We start from the raw sequence: 23,400 nt of genomic DNA, 5'->3' as shown, positions 1-23,400 counted from the left end.
GGGATGAGCCCCTCTGAGCGCCCACGGCTGCGGCGGTGCGCGCCTGCCCCTCCCCCGCGCCCGCCGGCCGCCCGGGCGCCGGGACCCCCGTTCCTGGAGCGTCAGCGCCCCCTTGCCCTCGCCCGCGGCATCTCTCCTCTTCGCAGCTTCGGGGCTGGGCTCTCCTGCCTCTGCTCCCCCGGGTAGGGTCCGAGCGAGCGGCGGGATGCGGGGTGGGGTGTCTGTGTTGGTGGGGGGAGGTCTGGACACAGGCGGGTGGGCTTCTCCAGCCCCCCACCCCCACCCCCACCGACGCCGCGGCCAGAACCGTTTTGCGTGCGTGATTAGAAGCCAGGGCCGCCTCGCGCAGATAGCCCGAAAACAAAGACTCGCCGAGATAAGTGAGTCGGAGGGAGGGAAAGGTCGTGGTGTCGAGAACATCCAGCCCCACCATTCTTTGTATCCCGCTTTCCATAAACAAAAAACACACGCACACCCTCATCATCTTCGCCGGGGGCTCAACAGTTTGCCTAATCCTATTAGAGGATTAGCGGCGGCCCCACACTTTCCCGGGCACGACACGAGCCCGCGTCCAAACTCACTCGCCCACTCCGAGACAGCGCTCAGAAGACCCCAGTACTAGCCAGAGCATTTTTTTTTTAAACTTAACAAAAGGACCCTTTTCTCAATTTCACATTATCCACTCTCTCTCGGGGCCTTCACTGCAAAAAAAAAAAAAAAAGTATACACGTTCCTCTCCCTTTCAAAGCCAACACAAAAACAATATATCAGCGTTGGAAAATATCTCCCAAAGGAGAAGTCAAACTCATTCTGGTAATGATGGGCAGTTGGTATTTGCGCGAACCTCCGCGCCCCCCTCGGACAGAACATCAACACGGCCCCGTTCCACCACCCCCACCCCATCTGGTCGGCTTCTCCCCGCCTCAAGCCCCCCCCCCCCCAGTTGTTGTCGAAGTCTGGGGGTTGGGGCTAGACCCCCTGATTGCGTAAGAGCAAAGAGCCAAGGCGCAATCTGGAGGGAGGCGATTGAGAGCATACGGAGTTCGAGGGAAACTTTTATTTTGAAGAGGCCGGGTGGGAGGGGGGGGGGGGGGGCTTCATTTCCTGACAGCTATTTACTTAGAGCAAATGATTAGTTTTAGAAGGATGGACTATAACATTGAATCAATTACAAAACGCGGTTTTTGAGCCCATTACGGTTGGCGCTTGAGGGAGAGAAACAGAGGAGGGGACGACAGGAGAGGACCCGAGGGCAGTGGACAAGCTTTTGACTCCATATGTAGGATCTTCATTGCGAACTCACATAGGAGGAGAAGAAGGTAAGGGGGGGGGGGACATTTGTTTTTGAGCAAAGAAGTCTCTGATCAGGCCTTTTGGACTGGAAGTGAAGTAAATTTCGCCCGAACTTCGGGCAATGAGGAAAAAAAAATACAAAAACAAAACCAAAAAAACCCAACTGGAGTTGTATTCCTGTTGTGTGCCCAGAAGATAATTTATTTTGACTAAATTTCCCTTGAAGGGAAATTCAGAACTTAGATAACTGTCGAGTTCTAAGTCTAGGGTTTAAAAAATTCTTTTTAAAAGGTCTATTTTTAAAAGTAATGTTTTTCCAACAACTCTATGGCCTCCCAAAGAAATGGTTTGGTTTGACATTTTTGAGGTTTCTTTGGGGACTGGTGTGTGTGTGTGTGTGTGTGTGTGGGGGGGTTGCTGTTCTTGCCTACTGGAACAAGCACCCAGCAATGTTGAGAATGGGGACGGAGATGCTTGCCCTCTTCTTGGCGGTGGGTCTAGCAAGGCGACAGGTTTTTAATGAGTATTTTCATTCCGGGCTGGCGGTTTGGCGGGACAGCTCTGCAGCGGGTGTTGAGGGGCGCGGCGGGCGGACCGCGGGAGGTGGGGAGGGCAGGGCGCCGAGTGGGGCGCGCAGTGGGGGGTGCGAGGCTGTGGAGGCGTGAAGGGCTCGGCTGGAGGAGGCCGGACCCTGGATGCCCGCTGGGTGCGCGCGGCGCGGGCGGAGGGCGCGTACTTGCTGGACGGCGCTGCAGCGGGTTGCAAGATCTGGTCCGACCTAACTCCACGGTGGCCGCCACAGCACCCGGCCGGGAGGCGACGCAAGCTGGGACTCGGGTCCGGGTGCTTCTCTGCCTCTGCGTTGCCCTGGAGCTCGGGCGCCAGCCCCGTGGTGCGCTCGGGGTGCGCCCCCTGAGCGCGGGGGCGAAGGCGGCGCAGGCGGGCGGTCTGGAATAATGACAAACACATTTGGGCCCGAGTGAAGAAGTCGTCGTCGCCTCGCATTCCAGTAACTGGGATTTGAGGAATTTCGGGCTGTCCTCCAAGGGGCCCTCATTGTTTTTTTTGGGGGGGTCTCACTCACCCCACCCCACCCCTACTCTTTCTCTGCGCGCCCCCTTTCTCCGTGGAATTGTTTCTGGAACAGCCTCGGGCGGTGCTGCTACAAAGCAGGAAGAGAGTAGTCGCCAGAAAAGTACCAAACTTTTTTGAGGGGTAGTTAGACACGGCTCGGATCCCAAAAACCCGCTGGCAGGTAAGACGGACAGGGAGCCAGCCTCCCTCGCCTCGTTTCCCCTCCCCCCCGCCCCACCTCTCCGGGTCCCCGAGCGCCGAGTTCCGAGGCGAGGATGCGTGGCGCTCGCACAGCGGTTGTTCCGCGCAGGGCCCCGGCGGGCTCCGGATCGGTGGCCTTGCGCCCCTCTTTCCCCCACCGTCTGTCCCCCCACCTGGAAATCGGGTTTTCTACACAGATGAACGACTCTTGAGCGGGGCGGCCGGCGTCCCCTTGGCTCGGACCCCACCCGGTGCACAGCGGTTCTTTTCCGAACGAGTCCTTCGGCCAGCTCGGAGTGTGTCCCGCAGGGCCGGAGCCCGGGCCGCCCGGCCAGGTGTGTGCGCGCCGCTAGCCAGGGGCCTGGGATCCAGACTGGCCGGCGGGCTGGCGGTGGTCCCCCCTCTCCGGCCGCCCGAGAGCGACGTGCACGCTCCCTCGGGCTTTGCCGAGCTGTAGCGTGTGCACACCGAGTGTCCCTAGCATCTCGGGGGGGAGCGACCCACCAGGGCTCTAGAGGGAGCGGGGAGCGCCCGGATCAAGTCCGACTGTCCCCGCTGCCTTGGAAAGTCCGGGCTGAGCGGTGTGGGAAATGGCTTTTTGGCTCCGCGGCGGAGTTGCTCAATACTCTGGATTTACTGGCCTCGTTTTTTTGGCGAGCTGGCTCTGTTATTTTCATTTTACTTTTTATCACCCCCCACGACCACCACCACCCCAAGCTGACCCTCGCGGACCCTGGTGATACCGCTTTGCGTCTCGCTCCTGCCCCGGCTCGTCCTAACCACTCGCCCCAACCCTGGCTGGCTCCTTTGCGCGCTTCTCGAGATAAAAGGGTTTTTTTTTTTCTCTCTCTCTCTCTCTCTCTGGAACTCCCGGACGGGCCCTTTTACGCCGTCACTCCCTGCGTTCGTTTCTGGCTTTTGGTCCGACCCAAGTGTAGCGGGACTCCACGACAGGCCTGGAGTCTCGAGAGCAGAAAGGGGACGGTTGCGAGGGAAGGCACCCCGGGGAGCGCACCCACCGTCCTCGCCTCAACTCTCAAAACTGAGAGTGACCCAGATCCGCGGCCCCGATCCCGGCCCCCGGGTGAATTTTACTCGGGGCCCGGAGCTGGGGAGGGGTGCAGGGGGAGGGGCGTCGGGCCGGGCTTTCCAGCTGCAAACGCGTCTGGCGCCGAGGCGGGCCAGTCCTGTGCCTCCTGGGGACCGGCCGTGGGCGGCGCGCGGGGCCGGGATGCGGCCTGGGGACGTGGTGGCCCGCGCCTTCCTGCTGCTGAACCCAGAGCGTGGGACGCCCCCTCTGGTCTCCGGGGAGCTGGGACAGAGCTCAGCGTCGCGGATGGAAAAGTGGCGAGGATAGGGGAGCGCTTCAAGCCCACAGAGTAACGGAAAAGGTGCGGCGCTCGGCGTCGGCGTCTCCCGCCCGGGGTGGTCGCGCAACAGCACCAACCGTCCGGGATGGAGCGTGGAATGTCTCTCGGGCCCTCCACCCTCTTCTCTGACCCCCCACCCATCCCGGGGCCGGGGGCAAATCGCTCGCACCTCTGCGGCTCCCCGCTTTCTACCGGGCTGTCTTTTGCTTTAGGACTCGGAGGCATGTCCTTTTGTTTTAAACTGGGCTCTGGGTCTAGAGTCTTGCAAACAGTACTGGAAAGGAGGGGGAAAAGGGAACTCGGACGTTTCCTTTCTCTACGCGCTGAGCCACCCTGCAAAAGTGAGGGAGAGGCGCTGGGCCGACGCCGCTAAGGCGAGCTCCAGACTAGGGGTGTTTTGTGTGTGTTGGGGGGGGGGGTTAGGTGGGGAGGAGTGAGGGGAGGTGGGCACCCGCTGGTGGAACTTCTGGTCCTTAAAAAACCGAGGGGGGCGTAGTCTAGACTGGTCCTAGCCTCCTCTTGCAGCCGCTGCCAGCCGTCGTGTGCTTTAGGGCCTGTAGGAGGCGCTGGCGCGCGGTTGTAACCCTAAACCCCATCCCTCTCCACCCCTCCCGGCCCCTCTCCCTCCACCCCGTCCGGCCCCCTCTCAGGTTTTCGGTTGAAAACAATGCAAAACGCCTTGCGTCAGGCTGCGGACGGACTCAGCGGTCCGAGCAGCTCTGAGGTCAAGAGTTCGGCGGCCGGGGCGCGGACCCCCGGAGTGGACCGTCGGAACTACTGGACCCCAGGGCTTCCCGAGCCCCGGGAAGCAGGGGGCGGCTCCCGCCGTGCAGGGGTGTCGGTGGCAGGAGCGTTCCGCGCGCGCGGGGCGGAACTTCGCCTGCAAAGCGGTCGGGACTGCGCTGTCGGGGACCCGCTGCCCGTGCAGAGCTGAGCCAGCGAGAGGGGTAAGATTCGCGGGGCTGCGGCGCCCCCTGGCGGGATTGCGAAGCGGGATCTAGCGGCCCCCTGGACGGGGTTCCATCACCCCCCACCCCTCCCGCCTCCAGCAAAGTCGAGACCCCTGGGGCTCTATAGGAAGACGAGCGCGGGTCTCCGTGGGCGCTTCGCGGGCTCCGTGCAAAGCCGGGCCGGCGAAGGGCGCTCTTGGAGCGGGCGTGCTTGCACACGAAGGTGGGGGCGTCTTTTAGGGTGGGAACTAGCAGAGCCAGGAGGAGGATGGAGGGCCCTGGGCACTCGTAGGTGGGCGGTGTGTGTGTGTGTGTGTGTGTGTGTGTGTGTGTGTGTGTGTGTGTGTAGAAGTCTTCAAGTTTGGTTTTCCTAGCCCTCCCCTCCCCAGTGGCCCGCCGCGCAGGCCGCCTGTTGCTGTTTGTTTGTTTGACGACGCAGACTGATTGTGCAACGGGGAACAGTCTTTTTCAATCAGCCCGCGCGGTTCTGGGGCTGCGCGGTCGTCTCGGGACCCGCCAGGGGTGTTGGTGAGGGGGTGACAGTGGCGCGCGAATAGGTTGCGCATCGCCTGCGCGGACCCCTCCCCGAAGGGGCGGAAACCCTTGAGATGCAAGAATACCAGGCCGCCCGGCCTGCTCCGGAATCGGCTTTGATTGCTGGCTGGGGATGGCCGCGTTTGTTTTCCTCCTTCCCGAGGTCCCCGCCAGCCGGTTGACCCGCTCCTGGGGGTGATGGTGGTGGGTGACCGTCCTTCACCCCCCGCGGAGAGTTAGGCTTGTTCCCTCTTCCTTCGTGGGCGTTGGGCTCAGGTCACCACGGACTCTTAGAAGTGAGATCCAAGGAAGGACCTAGAGATGGGCCGCTCGGATGCGGGACGTTGCAGCGCAGAAGTTGCGGCGGCGCCTGCATCCCCGGGAACCCGGGACGCACGTCCTTGGACCAACACTGCCATCTTCTGGTCAAACTTGAGAACGGCAGGGACCCTCTGCGGGCAATGGGCTGCTTTGCGATTCTAAGCAAATGGAGGCATGCAGAAGGCGCCCCCTTTCCTCCAAACAGAGACAGACACCCTCCACCCCTGAACCGGGGTTTCCATTACCCAAAAAAGCTACAAAAATCTCTTGTGGGGTAAGATAGGCAGGCAGTTGCCTTTCCCTGTATGAGTGAAACCCCAGTAGGGGCGTGTGTGTGTGTGTGTGTGTTTAGGAGTGGGGGTGCTCTGTGCTCTTAAAGCCAAGCAAACTTCTCCATACTACGCCTGACTCTCCCTTTAGGGGTCACCCTGTCACTTTAGTAACAGTTAAGTGGAGGTGTCACCTTTGCAGCCTGTAGATAAATTAACTGATGAGAGGGAGAACAGAAGTTTACAAGCTCTTGTCCTACCAAATGTTCCTGCTTCAAAATTCTCCAGCCTCCACTTATCCCTAGAATGTCTCATGGAAGCCAGGGAGAGCAGGCAAAGTGCAGATCCTGAAAAATGGGTTGTGGGTGAAGTTGCACCCGTGTAGACAGGCGCTTGGATTGCAGGATGTTTGTCCCCCAGGGAAAAGTGGGCTGTGTAATTTTCACGGTTAGAATTAACTCTGGAGAGCTGAAATTAACTGGACCTTGGAAATCTGAGCCTAAAAGTTGTCAGTGGCTTTGGGGACTGTGAGAGTCTCCTGTGGCCTTTAATCCCGCCTGGGTGGGGTGAAATGCAATACCCACAGCTCCAAGCAGAGCAGGACTGGCCGGAGAAGGGCAGTTTGCTCTTGCTCAGTGGGCAGAGCTCCTTTATAACCCCTGCCGGGCTCTGCAGGTTTCCTCCCGTGGAGCACATGGTTTTGAGTCACACCCGAAGGCTTTTCTTCTTCTTTTTTTCACTTCTGTTTTGTTGTTGTTTGTATGTTTGTGTTTGGCGGGAGCTGCCCTGCAAAGGAGAGAGAAGCCACCTGCTAACAGATTTGTGTCTCTGATTATGTGGCCAGATGCATTGGTTTACTAAAATGTCTGTTATTTCTTATGGTTGTGCAGGTGTCACTTCATTTTTTTAATTGAATCACCAGGAGAGACACAGTTACAAAGTTGCTCCTGATCAAATGTCAGTCATACAATGTTGCAACACCCCTCCCTATGTCAAAGCACAGTTCCCACCGTCAGTGTCCCCAGTTTCCCTCCCGCCTGCCTCCCCCACTCAGTTCCTGCAGCCTGCCTTTGTGGCTCTCTCTCTCTCTCTCTCTCTCTCTCTCTCTCTCTCTTCCCCTTTCAGGCACTGTGGTTGACAGTACTGTTCTGAAAGGGTATATCATTCATGTCCCTTTACCTTCTTTCAGCACTCTGTGACCAGAGTGCCCCACTTAGTTTTGTTGTTTTGTGGTTGTGCAGTTGTCACATGTAGTTTTACTTGGGGGTCACCTGGTGTAGGTGAGCGACCCCTGGTCTCACACATGCAGTCCCATCCTGGGCCCCAACATCATCTTGGATAACTTAATGCCCCTTGGGCTGAGCCAGAGTCCAGATTCACTTCCCCAGCAGGCAGGGGCTGCTTTCTCCACCAGAAATAGAGGTAGTTCTTCTGACATCCTCTTCTGACATCTCTCAGAGGCCTGCAGAGTCTCCGGGAGAACCAACTCTATGTGCCAAGCTTGCAGTCTCCAAAGCACCTTCAACGAAGCAGTTAAGTCCTGAAAATTATACTGCCAAGCCAGACAGCAAGGCAGGTGTTAGTACTACAGTTTGCCTGTCTCTCTGTCTGTCTCTTGGTGGGGGACACACCCAGCAATGCTTAGGGGCTCTTCCTGACCTTGTGCTCAGGAGCAACCCCTGGCAGTGCTCAAGGCGCCTTATGGTGTTGGGTGTATGGTGATGGGTTACAGCCAGCGCAGCCGCTTCAAGACAAGCACTCGCCTCATGTCCTATCTTCCAGCCCCAATGAGTTTAGGGTTATGTAAGAAGAGGTGGCGCTTGAGTTTCCAAGGGATGGGCCAACAATCAGATGTAGGGTCAGAGCCTCATTAAGGCAGTGAAGGGATCTTTAGCAAGAGAAGAAAGGAGGACGGAAGAGGATAGGAAAGGAGGCCCCCAGTCCCTTGTCTGACATCTCTTTTCTCCTGATTGTTCCGTGTCTTTATTACTTATGCTTTAGCATTTATTTTTGCTGCTTCAGGGCTGCACCCCAGAGCCCCCACATACACGGTACACTCTCTGTCCTGCCCATCTCTGACCTTGGCTTTTTTGGTTTGTTTTTGGGCTGTACCCAGCGGTGCTCAGGTCTTACTCCTGGCTCCGTACTCCTAATAGTGCTCAAAGAAAGGACCGTATGAGATGCTGGGTAAAGGTTGATGCCTTTAAAACTGGGACTTCACAGAACTGGGACTGCAGGCTGATAATTCAGTGGGTATGAGAGAAATGGTTTGTTTTTAAAAAGAAAAGGTTGGCTGGGGCAATAGTACAGCGGGTAGGGTGTTTGCCTTGCACGCGACCAAACCGGGTTCGATTCCCAGCATCCCATATGGTCCCCTGAGCACCACCAGGGGTGATTCCTGAGTACAGAGTCAGGAGTAACCCCTGTGCATTGCCAGGTGTGACCCAAAAAGCAAAAACAAATAAATAAATAAAAAGAAATAAAAAGAAAAGGTTGAGGAAAATTCCTTGCAAAGCAACGTGTTCTTGCTGGCTTGCCCATGCTGTGTTTCTGATGATTTGTACCTCTGGCTTGGTAAGCTCTGGGGAGAGGTGATTGAATAAGCATGAGGGTCTGGGGGCCAGTCAAATCGCACCCGTCTGGAGCTGCTCCCACCTTCCCTCCCATGATTTTCTATGACCTGGTATCAGGCAGACGCTGTGATCATTAACCACTGCCTAGTCTCAGCTGCAATGAGTGATGCCATGGGGTACCCCAATCAGCCTGGGTATCTAGCCAGCAGCCCTCTTATCAGAGGAGAGAGTTGGAAATCTTGAGCAAACACATGTTGAGTCTCAGCATTCACATCATTATCACTTGCTGTGTGTGTGTGTGTGTGTGCACGCGCGTGTTGTTTTTATTGCCCACTTGGTAGGTTGGTAAATATCCCTTCCTATCTGATCCAGGGAAGGAAATCTGGTGGGGCCCGCTTGCAGCAACAGTGCTCAGAGCCAGCCTGACGCAAGGCGCACCCCCCTCTCCCTGGGTTTGGGAATGCTTTAAAGATCATGGATGGGGGTGCCTGCGCAAGAAAGCTGGGATGTAAGTGTGATAAAACCCAAGATAGAAGCCAGCCTTGGAGGGCGCCTTTGAAGTGCGCTAAGTGGATTATCAGTGGGAGGCTGATATTTCTATGGACAAACACAAAGACCTCCCCTGCTGGTTGTGCTGCATCCGGGCAGCCTGGCTGGGTGCCTGATCATGGCAGGGGGGGCAGAATCTGTGTGCCCGTACAGTACAGGTCAGCATCCCCTGGTCCAGTGCTGTGCAGGCCGCATTGGGAGGTGTGGGGGGGGGGGGGCGACACTGCTTTCTGTCACTGGTTTGCAGAGAAGGTGAGCTGCAGGAGGTGGTAGTTGGGGGACCTGGGCAGGGGAAAAAAGGGGGAGGCACCAAGCTGAGTCGAGTGGCTTGAGAAAGACCCCAGGGTGGATGGATGGATGAGCGCAGGGCTTTTTGTTGTTGTTGCTTTTTGGGTCATACCTGGCGATGCTCAGAGGTTACTCCTGGCTCATGCACTCAGGAATTACTCCTAGCGGTACTTAGGGGACCATATGGGATGCTGGGAATCGAACCTGGGTCTGCTGCATGCAAGGCAAATGCCCTGCCTGCTGTGCTATTGCTCCTGCCCCAAGCCCTGAGCCTGGGGCTTTTGTGTGACCATGACTGCAAGTTAGAATCCTAGCTCTGCTCTACCTACTCTGTGGCTCCTCTCTGAATCTTTACTGACCCTGTTTTCTATGGGGCTGGGGAGGGATTTGTGTTTGCACCACACTTGGTAGTGCTCAGGGCATTTTTTTTTTCTTGACTCTGCCCTCAGGGGTCACCTCTGGTGGAGCTTGGGGGAGCATATGTGGTAGCAAGGAATGAACCTGCATCAGTTGCCTGCCGGGCAAGTCTTCCCCTGCTGTACTATCTCTCCAGCCCAGTGGGTGCTTTTGGGGGGGATTATCTTGGGGTTTGCTCCTATGCCCCTTACTGCTTCTTTTCTGTGAAACTCAGCACTCTTTCCCCTTCGCTTTTGTTGCTGTCATTTCTGTCTTTTCTGGGGTCACACATGTGTTGCTTGAGTGTGTGGGCGCATGCTCTCTCTCTCTCTCTCTCTCTCTCTCTCTCTCTCTCTCTCTCTCTCTCTCTCTCTCTCTCCAGGGCTGTGTGCCTGGGGATGCTGGCAGCAGTACTAGGATTACGCTTGGCATAGGGGCGATGCAGGCCATCAAACTCAAGGCCTCATGTCTGCAGTGAGACACCCCAGAACCGAGCCATATCTATCCCCAGGCCCTTGGCAGGTGTTTCAGTGACTCCAGTAAGACTCCCCCAGTGTTACTGGCCTCATGTGAAAAATGCAGCAGGAGAAAAAAAAAGACGGTGAGCTCATGAGTGGGAGAAAAAAAAGTGCAGAAAAGTACAGCTTGTGGGCTGGAATGATAGCACAGCCCGTAGGGTGTTTGCCTTGCACGCGGCCGACCTCGGTTTGATTTCCAACATCCCATATGGTCCCCTGGGAACTGCCAGGAGTAACCCCAGTGCGTCGCCGGGTGTGACCCAAAAAGCAAAAAAAAAAAAAAAAAAAAAAAAAGAAAAGTGGCTTGTTCAGAGAGATGGCTGGAATAGACTGCTCGGTCTGTTTACTCCGGAGCAGCTTGACTCTGTGTTAATTTCTCTCCTAAATTTCCTTTAATTTCTGACAGTGCTCAGGGGCTCTTCCCTGCATTGGGCTCACAGTGCTCAGGAGATCATGTGGCTCTGCCCAGGGTGCTCCCTCCGGGGCCTTCTGCCTTTGTGGTTCCCCTCCTTGCCGGCTCTGCCGTTGGATGTGGCATTTCATCCTCCTTGCCCACGTCTCCTCATCCTCCGGATGTAGCGAGGGGAGAGCGGGGAGTCGTCGACGGCTTCTGCTGATGCTGTTTCCTTAGCGTGGACACAACCTTTGCTTTCCACTGAGTTTTACGCCACGGTTTCCTGCAACCTCACAAAGGCAGGAATTTCGTGACATCCCCCTTTTCTCTCTCTTTGTTAAAACGAAAGGAAAAAGAAAAATCTGTATTTATTTAGGGCCATTCCTCACAAGCTCAACCTGGCTGTGTACTTGGGGCCCCTTGGACTTTCCCCTGCTGGTGCTCAGGGGGCCAGGTGGTACCGGGGTCTGACTTGGGGGGGTCTCACATCTGCAGCGTGTGCTCCATCACTTGAGCTGTTTCTTGCTCCCCTCTTCCTCACTTTCTTTCGTTTATTTATCTGGTTTTTGGGTTATACCTGGGGTTGCTCAGGTCTTACTCCTGATGTAAATGTAAGTTGGGGGACCACATGGGATGCTGGGAACTGAGTCCTGCCCCGGTTGGCTGTATGCAAGGCAAATGCCCTGCCCACTCTCTTATTTCTCGGGCCTCTTCCTCGCTTTCTGAGCCTCCTCCTGTGTCCATGTCTCAGGTTTACCTCTGTGGATAAGTGGGAGAGCAGAGTGGGTGGGGGACAGCGAGACTGGAGGCTGGTCCCGCTCTCTGTCCAAAGGGACAGTGGTAAGCGGGACACTCCCTAGCTCTGGGGGAGAAAGGCAAGAGCAGATAAAGTTTGTGTGACTTCAGGCGTCTGTCCCGGGAGGAGGGGAATGCCATGGATTTTCTCTGTATTGAGACACAAGCTGGACCTGGACTAGAGGGGAAGTTGAGTAAATACATCAGCTTATTTATTTTTCACATTCTTTGCTTGAATAGTTGAAAAAGGGACAGTTCTCCCATACTCTGGGACACATTCTGAGACAAGAGACGGAGACTTTTCAGAATCTGTAAACTGCATGCGAGAAAAAAAAAAGGTTTGTGTTTTTCCGGGACTGGGCACACTCTGGGTGGCCCTCAGGCCTGCTGGGACCATGAGTCTCAAACAGGGACCTTTGGGATCAAAGGGACACGGTTCTAATTTTTCTCAGCGTCCAGCTCCCGGACAAGGCGGCTCCTGACTATTGGTGTTGACCACGGCGCTTTCTCTCTCCCTCCTCCAGGCTCCTCCAGGATGGGCACTGACCACCGGACTTTCCTGCTTCTAGGCTGTCTCCTCACAGGTAGGGGTCCACATCCCCTCAGAGGGGTTGTCCTGGGGGCAAGGAGGGGTCTTGTTTTTGTTTGTTTGTTCTTTTGCTTTTTGGGTCACACCTGGCAATGCACAGGGGTTACTCCTGGCTCTGCACTCAGGAATTACTCCTGGTGGTGCTCGGGGGAACCATATGGGATGCTGGGAATCGAACCCAGGTTGGCTGCGTGCAAGGCAAACGCCTTCCCTGTTGTGGTATCGCTCTAGCCTTTGTTTTTTAAGCTCTGTCTGCTCTGGGGGTGTTACGCGTGTCCCTTGCACCAGCCTCTGAAATAGTGAAATGGAGATTCTCAGCTGTTACTTCAGACTGCCCGTTGTTCGCTATAAGTGAGTTCTAATTCACAAGGAATGTTCCCTGAGGACAGCTTCAGTATTTATGCCATCCTGGCATGGAAAAAAGTCAGATGCATCATCTCACTAGGGTGGTTCAAGAGGGTGGTTGCTACCCTCTTCCTTTTTCTGATGTGAGTTTTCTCCTGGAGTGGGGAGGCTGGTGATCCCAGAAAGTCAAACCGATGTGAAGGAAATGAATCATGGAATATTCTTGCCAAGGAAATCACACCTGGCTTCAGTCATACCTGTCTGAAGTGGGAGGTGCTGAAACAAACGGCTGCAGAATCTCAGAACCACCTTTAGCTGGGAACGGAATGGTTCATGGGGAATCTCACTAATCCCTTTCCACCAGGGAAGGCTGCGGGGGCCATATGTTGAATTATTTATTGAACTCGTTTAGTTTCCACCCCGATATTTATGAATTGCAGGTGTTTGTCATGAAAAACCAGTATTTTTTTTCCAGGGCAGGGAGTTCACGCAAGTGTATGCGTGCCTCTGATGTGAGCCATGTGCAGAGAGCTTCTAGAAGGGAGCCTGCTTTCGGGGTTCTGTTCTCTTCAAGGGCTCCCCAGCTCTGAGGTCAGGGCTGAGCTGAAGTTCCGGCAATCTGAGTTGAGGCGGGAGGTTGAGGGGTGCGAGGGCTCCCTGGAGCTGGGTCCTGCAGGAGACTGAAGCCCACGCACCCAGAGTTGAGTCCTTAATCGTTCCTCTGTGGGTGTTGTAGACAGAGGGGGTGGGAAGTGGGGGGGACATTTCAGGTGTAACAGTGAGCTCAGCGTTTTCGCTCTCTGCATTTGGAATGAAAGACCCCCCTTGTCCGGCCCGGGCTTCTGGAAGCCATTAGCGAGAAGGCAGGCGGGAGCGTGGCGAGCTGGGCCATGGGGAGAGGCGTCCATCTCCCGCTCAGCTCTGCTGGGTGCTTTGTGTGCCCTCCGCTCCCCACCCCTCTCGCTCCTCTCCCCCTGTCCCCTCGAGGGGCCCCCTCTGCCGGGAGTGTGCGCCCTAAAGAACCCATATGTGCTGGCCTTCATGCCATCTTGGGGATATTTTATGGCCACCCATCAGCGTCTGAAATATGGAATTGGAATCAACACCCTCTCTCTGTTGGAGTGTTTGCAGGGGTGGGTCGGGACGAGGGGGGTGGTGGTGGAGGGTGGGGGTTGCTGGGGGAAGCTTTTGAGGCTCTTGGAGCCTCTGCTGGCCTCGGCAGATGCAGGGGCTGCTATAATGGGGAGCCATTCATGGGCGTCCAGGCTGGCTAACGGATTCGGGAGGAGAAATGGTCATTGTTCCCCCTGCGGTGCGCCTGGTGCTTCTGCCAGGGCTCCAGGGCAGGCGGCGGGGACTGGAAGGGAGGGGGGTGTCCTCTCTGGCCGCGGTCCCTGATTCAGGGCACGTTTTTCCCTCCACAGGCCTGCGCCTCCCCGCCGCTCAGCTGTCCTTCCCCTCCATCCTCCCCAACGAGAACGAGAAGGTGGTGCGGCTGAATTCGTCCTTCTCTCTGCGCTGCCTGGGGGAGAGCGAAGTGAACTGGCTGTACCCGACGGCCGAGGACGAGAACTCCAACGTGGAGATCAGGAACGAGGAGACCAACAGCGGCCTGTTCGTGAAGGTGCTGGAAGTGGCCAACGCCTCGGCCGCCCACACGGGGCTGTACACCTGCTACTACAACCACACGCAGACCTTGGACGAGAGCGACGTCGAAGGCCGCCACATCTACATCTACGTGCCAGGTGAGGCCCGCGGAGGAAGGCGGATGGACCCGGAGAAGATGCGCGAGTCAATGAAGATCTATGGGAACTGCCTGATCAGCAACTAGCAATTGTCCTGCAGGTGGCCTTGCTGGGCACACGGGGACCAACCTTGCCTGTTTTTGGCCCCACCTGAGTTCCCAGCACTGCTGGGTGTGGCAAAAAATGAACCCCAAAAACAATCAAAAAAACAGAAACAAAAATCCCACAAAAGTGATTGCTACTACTACAATTTTGAAATATTTTAAAGTTGAGCTGGAGTGATAGTATAGCGGGGAGGGCGTTTGCCTGGCACAAGGCCGACCCGTGTTTGATTCCTGACATCCCATATGGTCCCCCGAATACCACCACAATAATTCCTGAGTGTAGAGCCAGGAGTAACCCCTGTGCATTGCGGGTGTGACCCAAAAAGCCAAAATAAAAAAAAAGACAAAAAGGGCTGGAGTGATAGCACAGTGAGTAGTGCGTTTGTCTTGCAATCAGCCAACCCGGGTTCAATTCCCAGGATCCCTTATGGTCCCCTGAGCACTGCCAGGAGTAATTCCTGAGTGCAGAACCAGGAGTAATTCCTGAGCATCACTGGGTGTGAGCTAAAAAAAAAAAAGACAAAATTTGAATGCTGATAGTTTAATGTTTTAAAGAGGGCTTTATTATTTTTTTGGCAGGGAGGCACACCCAGCAGTATCCAGAGCTTACTCCTGGTTCTGTGCTCAGGGATCACTTCTGCTGGGCTCGGGGAACCATGTGGGGTGCCAGGGATCAAAGCTGGTTTGGCTGCATGGTAACACAAGCGTCCTACCCACTGTACTGTCGCTCTGGTCCCATGATGCTTGTTTTCAAATTCAGTAAAACCTACATTTACTCTTAAGGATTTGGAGTTGGGGTCCTTCCCACCCACCCCTTCTCTATCACTGAAGTTTTGGAGCTCTTTCCAAACTGGTGATGTTGCCTCCCATCTTGCTAAGCAGATGCCAAGCTGGGAGTAAGAGGGCATTCAGCATGGAGACGTCTGGTTTTGTTTTCCATGGGCCACACCCGGCAGTGCCAGGTCAGAGAGGGGAGAGTGTGCAGTGTAGTGTCAGGGCTGAAACTTAGTCCGACTGAGTTTGACACGTGCCTGTGTTTGATCTCTTCCACTTGGACTATCTCCCTGGCCCCAGATGGGAAGAAGTTTTATTAGGGGGACGGCCCATCGGTGAAGTGGGGGAGAAACCCTTCAGAGGCTGTGGGGGACTTGACCCTGTGCAGGGCGGGTGTGACCCTGAGCCAGGGAGGGAGGGCAGGGAGGTAGCCAACTCAACTTTGGGTAAGGGAGGTCCTGGGTCCTCCCAATTCCACACTGTCATGGCTGGGAAGCTTGCCTGGAGGTGTGCCCTTGGGTTGTGGTGGATTTCTGAGTCCGCTCCCCCTAATGTAGCCCCTTGAATTGGAGTAGGGTGTGTTATTCTCTCTGTGCCCACCCTCGGTCCTGGGCTGCTTTGTGGCCTTGATTAGCCTTTGTTGACCACCCCATATGGTGTTCCCTATGTGCGCCTTTGTGATTCTCTTTTTGTTGTTGTTGTTATTGGTTTCTTTTTATTTGTTTGTTATTTGGGACCACACCCAGTGATGCTCAGGGCTTACTCCTGGCTCTGTCTTTAGGAATCACTCAGGAATCACTCCTGGCAGGCTCAGGGCATTATATGGGATGCCGGGGAGTGAACCCGAGTTAGTTACCTGCTGTCCTATCACTCCAGTTCTCCTTTGCGATTCTTTTTACCATTTATATGGTCCGCATTCCTGATATGCTTTTGTCTATATTTCCCTGCCTAATTCTGTTCATGTCTATACTTATGTCTACAATCCAGATGTAAGTTTGTAGCATTTGGATTGTTGAGGCACTTGCAGACTGTATCTATAGGTGCTCTATTAGTACCTGTAGCTGTACTTCTGTCTTTGGTATCTGTACCTATGCATCTCTGCCTGTATCTGTATAGTATCTAGACCAATCTGTCTATCTGCCTGCCTATCTATCTTTCTCTTACTCTTTTTTAGGGTTGTGTGATTCTTCTGCATAGCTGCAAAAGGTGAAACTAATGCCGTATATGTTTCTCTTTTATTCTTTTAAACCAAAGACCCGGATGTAGCCTTCGTACCACTAGGACTGACAGATTCTTTAGTCATCGTGGATGAAGATGGCACTTCCATCATACCTTGCCGCACAACGGATCCGGACACTCCTGTCACCTTACTCAACAATGAGGGGGTGGTCCCTGCCATCTATGATAGCAGACAAGGCTTTAATGGCACCTTTCCTGGCGGGACCTACGTCTGTGAGGCCACTATCCGAGGCAAGCCCGTCCGGACCCTCTCATTTACTGTTTATGCTTTAAAAGGTACTGGTACTCTCCCTCCCTTGTTTACTTTGATTTTGGGCATGGGGGTCTCCCAAGTTGTGCTCAGGGGGCCCAGCTCTGCCATGTGGTCTGGGTGGTTTATATAGGCTGGCAGTGCTGGGGAGGGGCATACAGTCCCTGGAATCAAATCTGGGACATGAGTTTGCAAGGTAGGGACCCCTGTCCCCGGTGCTGTTGTCCAGTTCACCTGCTCCTCCCTTTGAAGAACTACCAGGTCCCAGCTGACTGATGCTCTGTGGGTGCCTATGCTACATCTTTGGGCCTTAGTTTTCAACCATCCCACTGGGTTGGCCAAGAATATCTGGCACTGGTCCCTGGGTTTGCTGAGCACTGCTTGGGTGTTCCGCTAGTCTGCTGCTAAAAACAGAATTATAGGCAGGATTGGGGAGATAATATCCCTCATTTGTGTGAGTTCTTGGACAGGGGAAAATAATCCTCTGCATGTAGATTTTTAAAAAAATTTGTTTTGGGGGGTTGAAGTAATAGGACAGTGGGTAGGCCATTTGCCTTGCATGTGGCCAACCTGGATTCAATCCCCGGCATCCCATATGGTCCCCATGAGCACTGCCAGGAGTAACTCCTGAGTGAAGAGCCAGGAGCAAGCCCTGTGCATTGCTGGGTGACGCAAAAACATACAAACAAACCATCAGAAACAGAAGCAGAGCAATAGAACAGGGGGTAGGGTCTTGATGGAGGTACAGTCCTTTTGTTTTGTTTTGTTTTGGGGACCACATCCAGTTGTGCTCAGGTCTTACCTCTGGCTCTGCTCAGGAATTGCTCAGGGAACTCTGTGGTTTCAGGATCAAACCAGCGCCAGCGTCAGCTGTCTGGAAAGCAAGTGCCTTAACTCCCGCTCTAGTTCTCTGGCCCCACATTTTTATCTTTAAGGGTTTGAAAAACAAAAAGGTCACTCCAGAATCAATGCGGATTCTGACTGACTATGGAATTAAGTCCCTGTGTTTGTTTTACGTAGCCACACCAGAGCTGGAGCTCGAGATGAAAGCTCTGCAGACGGTCTACAAGGCAGGGGAGACGGTGGAAGTGACCTGCGTCGTCTTTAACAACGAGGTGGTCGACCTGAAGTGGACTTACCCTGGGCAAGTGGTAGGTACCATCCGTGCTCCTGTGGGTGCGGTGTGGGTGGGGCTCACCGAACGTCAAAGCATCCTTAATTGCCACCTCACTGAGCTTCCCACCTGGGTGATGGGCTGGACCAGATAGAGTCCCTGTCAGGAAGCTCTCTGACCCGTGTGCCAGGGAAGGGGCCCCCGAGGGAACTGACTGAGACTTCCTCAATGCCTGAAGACTGCTGGGTGTTTCGTTTACCAGAAGAACATGGGAATGGCCTGTGACTCAGTACAAGACAGTGAATTAAAGAAAAAAAGATTTGAAAACGTGCCTTTTTTTAAAAATTATTTTTTATTGAATATTTGTAATCTTACAAAGCTGTTTATGATGGGGTTTCAGTCATACAATGATCCAACACTTATCCCTTCACTGGTGTCCATTTTCTATCACCAGTGTCCCCCATTTCCCTTCCATCACCCCTCAACACCAGCCTGCCTCTATGGCAGCCACTTTTCTTCTTTTTCCCTCTCCTTTTGTGCATTATGGTTTGCACTGCAGCTACTAAGGGGTTATCGTGTCTGTTCAGGGTGTTCAGTATTTTTATCAGGAAGGTAAGGCTGGGGTAGCTTTTTTAACTGGGTGGCTGCTTTGGGGTGTGGACATGACTGCCAAGGCTTCCAGAAGGATGCCCATGGAGGTGTCAGTGATGTTAATTGCTCATGCCTTCTGCTTTTACTGTGCTACTGCAGCAAAAGGTCACTCTCTGCCTCCTTCCTGCCTGCGCTGGCTCTGCCTGCGCTGGCTCTGCAAGGCTCCCCTTCATTGAAGGCGCATAACTGTAGTCATTCAGACGAGTGAGTCCAAACTCCAATGCCACTGTGTGCACCGAGGTGATCTGCAGAGCTCTGCTGTGTGTGTGATCCCCAGGACGGGGGAAAACCCTCCTCAGAATGACATTTGCTAAATCCAAATGACCTTGCTAGTTTCGTTCATGGAGGATGAGTGGGGTAAGGTTTGGGGAAGGGGAACCAGCATTGGATCTGTTGTCATACACGTGCTAGCATTCCCTGGGGTGTGTGGTGGTCCGTGTGTTGGAGGAGCAAGGGAGGAAGGCTGGGGGCAGGGGAACTCCCTTGCTGCTGGAATGATGAGCCCTGCTCTGTACAGCAGCCTCGGGAGGAACTGCTTGTGTTTCGGCAGGAACAGGAACATACCCTGCGCTCCTGACCTGCAGAGTCAAGCTCCCTACTGTTGCTTGGCACTTAGGAGCTCATCCTTTCCGTCACTACTCTCCCCGCATGCTTCCTTTCTTGCCTCTCACTGAGAGCTGGGCATTTTCTCGGGTCACCTTACCATGAGCCTTTTTCAAACTTGAATCAGTGTCTTCCCTGAAACACTAAACAGCCCAGTGTTATGCTCACGCCTTCAGTTCTTTTTCATTTATTTCAGTTCTTTTCATTTATTTAGTTTTGGTTTGGGGGCCACACCCAGTAGTGCTCAGGGTTTGTTCCTGGCTCTACACTCGAGAATTACTCCTAGAAGGACCAAGGGAATCATACATGGTGATGGGAGTCAACCCAAGTTGGTTGTGTGCAAGGCAAGCTTCCTACCCATTGTTACTATTGCTCTGGCTGGCCCTGGAACTTTTCTTTTTCTGATCTGATAAACCAGTAATGCAGGTTTATTGTTGAAACTTTATAAACTGCAGAGAGACTGCAGCAAAGCCCCTTCCCAGGGCCTCACCTTAATAATTTAAGGAGATAAATCCTTTAAATGGCTTTTGTACATGAGAAATACTTAAAATTATAGGTTTATGCTTTAAGTAGTACTTTGTAATATCCTGTTTGCTTTGACGGTAGAATGCAAATCTACTCATTAAATATCCTTTTAGAACAAGACTTTGTAAATAGCTAACGGATGACTATTTCCGGGAGGTTGGGGGAGTCACACATTGCACAACTCAGGTCTTACTCTTGGCTCTGTGCTCAGGGATCACTCCTAGTGGTGCTGTGGGGAATGAACGGGTGTTGGCAAGGTTCTTAACCTCTGTGTGAACTCTCCAACCCTCAACTACTATTAATCATTAGGACTGGGATTTAGTTCAGTGGTAGAGTGCTTACCCTGCATGGTGAGACCCTGAGTTCAATGCTTGGCACCAGGAGTCTTTTCCTCCCCCACCAACCTATTAGACTTTATCTTTCAGAATAGTTTTAAAGTCACTACAACGGAAAGATCCAGAGGTGTCCCATGAACCCCTTGGCCCCACATGTATGTAGTCACTCCTCCATGATTCACAATCCCACAGAGAGGTATAGGTGTGATGATGGTCAGTGAACTTACACTGATAGGTCAGGCTCACTCGCTGTCCATTGTTTCCAGAGGGGAGTTCCTTTGAGGAGCTATCAGTTTTTTTTTTTTTAATTTTTGTTTTTGTTTTTGGGTCACACCCGGCGATGCACAGGAGCTACTCCTGGCTCATGCACTCAGGAATTACTTCTGGCGGTGCACAGGGGACCACAGGGAATGCTGGGAATTGAATCTGGGTAGGCTGCGTGCAAGTCAAATGCCCTACCCGCTGTGCTATTGCTCCAGCCCCAAGGAGCTATCAGTTTTCTCAGGGGTTGGGGGGACTGGTCAGTGGTTGGAATCAACCACATGTGTGAGGGGGCAGAGGATAGGTTAGATAGAGAAGGGAACAGTATGACAATAATAGCTGGAAATGATCATGTTGAACAAGAACTGAGTGCTAAAATTAGCTGAAGGGATATTCCTGATAACCTTTTAGTATTTGTATTGCAAACCACAAAGAGGGAGGGAGGGAGGGAGAGAGAGAGAGAGAGAGAGAGAGAGAAAAGAAAAGCACCTGCAGGCTGGGGGTGATGGAGAGAAACTGGGGACACTGGTGCTGGGAATTGTACGCTGGTGGAGGGGTGGGTGTTGAAACACAGTATACTGAAACCTAATCATGAACAGGTTTGTAAGAGTCTCACAGTGATTCAATAAAAAAGTGTAAAAAATCATAATAAAAATAAAGTTGGTTTTTCTTCCCTTCTGTAGAAAGGCAAAGGAAACATCATGCTAGAGGAAATCAAATATCCAATCATCAAATTGACGTACACTCTGAAGGTCCAGGAGGCCACGGTGAAAGATAGTGGAGATTATGAATGTGCTGCCGGCCACGCCACCAAGGAAGTCAAAGAAATGAAGAAAGTCACCATTTCTGTCCACGGTACATTCTGCTTTCTAAAAGGTCCCTTCTCCCCGCCATTTGGAAGCCACTTAGGCTAATCAGTCTTTAATGGAAACTGTTCCCTGCACAGAGAAAGGCTTCGTGGAAATCACGCCCAACTTCAGCCAGTTGGAAACTGTCAACTTGCATGAAGTCAAGAATTTTGTGGTGGACGTTGAGGCCTACCCTCCCCCCAGGATCTCCTGGCTCAAAGACAACCTGACTCTGATAGAAAACCTCACGGAGATCACCACAGATGTAGAAAAGATCCAGGAAATAAGGTAAAAATTGACCCCAAGTACATTTTGTTTTGTTTTTATATCTCTTTGCAATATAGGGATTAAACCCAGGTCTCATATATGGAAGGAAAGAATTAATGAATTATTTTTTTTGCTTTTTGAGTCACACCTGGAGACGCACAGGGGTTACTCCTGGCTCTGCACTCAGGAATCACCCCTGGCAGTGCTCAGGGGACCATATGGGATGCTGGGAATCGAACCTGGGTTGGCCGCATGCAAGGCAAACGCCCTACCCGCTGTGCTATTGCTCCAGCCCCAGAATTAATGAATTTTTAAAAATTGAATCACCATGAGATACATAGTTACATAGTTGTTCTTGATTGGGTTTCAGTCATTTAATGTTCCAACACCCATCCCTCTAGCAAGGAAAGTTGTTTTATTCCAAGAGTTCCTCCATCACATAGTGTCCCAGTTCTCAGGAGGGGCCGGGAATTTTATTACTAAGCTCCATTCCCAACCTTCGTTTTATTTCTAGAGAGCCTGAGGTTTGTGTGTACCTTCGAACCCATCAAGAGTCAATCTAGAGAATGCAGCAGCTATCAGAGTTAGTCTACTTTTCATGATAACATTGTAATATGCTTAACATACGTACAGGCTAAGAAAATGAAACTGAATCTCCCACCCATGTTCCCCCAGCAAAGATAAGTTTCCACAACCGATGGAGAAAGGAGCAGAGAAACTAAAATTGGACCCATTTGGATAGAATCTATTCCCTGATGCCCATCACTCATGCCCAAATACACACATACAGTGTATATTCTTTCTACTTGCGAGGCCATTTTTTCAAAAAATTTATATGAGATAAAATAACATTGACTTAATTTAACACATTTGCCCCAGTCCAGGCTTCAACCAGAAGTAAGATAGTGTCTAGTTACATTTGGTTGGAAGAAAAGGTACAAATCAGCCTTCAGCCTCAGTTTCTCCATGCAGACGCAGGGTGATAAAAACCTATATTCTTCAAAGTAGGAGTGGGATCCAGTGATATTTTGAGGTCTCTTGCAGTTTTAAGCTCTGATTAAAAGGTGCGTTCTGAAGGGGTACAGCCAGTTCATCCCTGCAGCCTCTTTCAACACCTGTCCCAAGGAGATGAAAGTTAGTCTTTAATTTCAAGCCTTTAAGTCAGAGGAGAACAGAATCTCTCTTCTCAGTTCTCTCAGCCGCAGGCCTTGCTTTCTTCTTTCTAAGCTGAAACCTGCATGTCATTGAGAAGCAGTATTTGATGGAACTGTCGATTGTGTAGAAGAGTGATCTAGAAAGAGGTGGAATAATACATCTGGACGGCTTTCTGATGACAAGTGAAGGTGCTGAAAGAAAGTGGGCGCACCCAGCTCAGCGAGGATGTGAAGCCAGAGAGAAGTGGGGTCATTTGGGGTACAGCCAACCTCAAAAACTTGTATGAGCACTATCTGCAGAGGTGTCCAAGGCATAGTCAAGATTCAGGACAAGACAAAAGGTCACCAGCAGAGCGGTTCAGAAAAGTTGTCTTATTCCAAGAGTTCCTCACATAGTTTTCCAGTTCTCATGATTGGCTGGGAACTTTGCAAATGAGCTATTTGGCTTTCTGGTGTTTAAAAGTAAGCTTTCTTGGCTGCATGTGTAGAAAAATGAGTACAAGATCACCTGGTAATCTGTAGTGAAGCCTGTCTAAGCAGTTGCAGTCCTGCAGCATGACCAGGAGGGGGCAGCAGGGGTCATCCACCCAGTGCATTCCCAGTGGAGGTCCTAGTGCCTGGCATATGGGTGAGTCTAGGGCATGCAGGGTACTTTTGAGCCTCTGACATGCTTTCACACATAATTTCACTTCATACTCAGAGTGACTATGTATAGTTATCTTAGTATGTCAGGAAACCGAGAATTTCACTTATGCCCAGATTTTCACTCTTTATGATCAGTGCTCTTTCTGGTTGCATTTTCAAAATGTGATGTTTTTATTTTATTTATCTTGAAACTTGGGAGGGGGTTTTTCCTTGTGGTGTTCAGGGGACCATATCATGCCAGGGATCCAACCCAGGGCTCCTGCATGCAAAGCATGTGCTCTATCCCTTCAAGCCCTTGGTTTTGATTCATATCTGGTTGCGCTCAGGGCTTACTCCTGACAGTGCTCCCGGGATCATATTCAGTTCTAGGGATTGAATCGGGTTAGGAATGAAAGACAGTAAAACTTGAACTGTAAAGGTTCAGGA

General features: G+C 52.7%; 1 protein-coding gene across 2 annotated transcripts in view; it reads left to right on the top strand.

Moving 5' to 3' along the window:
- The first annotated feature begins 1,187 nt into the window (after positions 1 to 1,187).
- PDGFRA (platelet derived growth factor receptor alpha) overlaps positions 1,188 to 23,400 on the top strand; it is a 50,277-nt gene continuing 28,064 nt past the window's right edge. Inside the window, exons 1-7 of one of the 2 annotated variants that reach the window (XM_056111332.1) lie at positions 1,188 to 1,319; positions 12,050 to 12,109; positions 13,884 to 14,204; positions 16,337 to 16,597; positions 17,592 to 17,722; positions 20,744 to 20,915; positions 21,007 to 21,196. In XM_056111332.1, coding sequence (XP_055967307.1) covers positions 12,061 to 12,109; positions 13,884 to 14,204; positions 16,337 to 16,597; positions 17,592 to 17,722; positions 20,744 to 20,915; positions 21,007 to 21,196 — 1,124 coding nt within the window. In that variant the 5' untranslated portion in view covers positions 1,188 to 1,319; positions 12,050 to 12,060. Of the gene's footprint in view, positions 1,320 to 1,765; positions 1,785 to 12,049; positions 12,110 to 13,883; positions 14,205 to 16,336; positions 16,598 to 17,591; positions 17,723 to 20,743; positions 20,916 to 21,006; positions 21,197 to 23,400 lie in introns of those variants that run through there. The other variant, XM_056111333.1, reaches the window with a different exon arrangement.

Source organism: Sorex fumeus, unplaced genomic scaffold (genome assembly GCF_029834395.1).
Source record: "Sorex fumeus unplaced genomic scaffold, SorFum_2.1 ptg000013l, whole genome shotgun sequence".
Lineage (NCBI taxonomy): Eukaryota > Metazoa > Chordata > Mammalia > Eulipotyphla > Soricidae > Sorex > Sorex fumeus.
The sequence above is the reverse complement of the archived record's forward strand: the minus strand, read 5'-3'. Positions and strand labels throughout refer to the sequence as shown.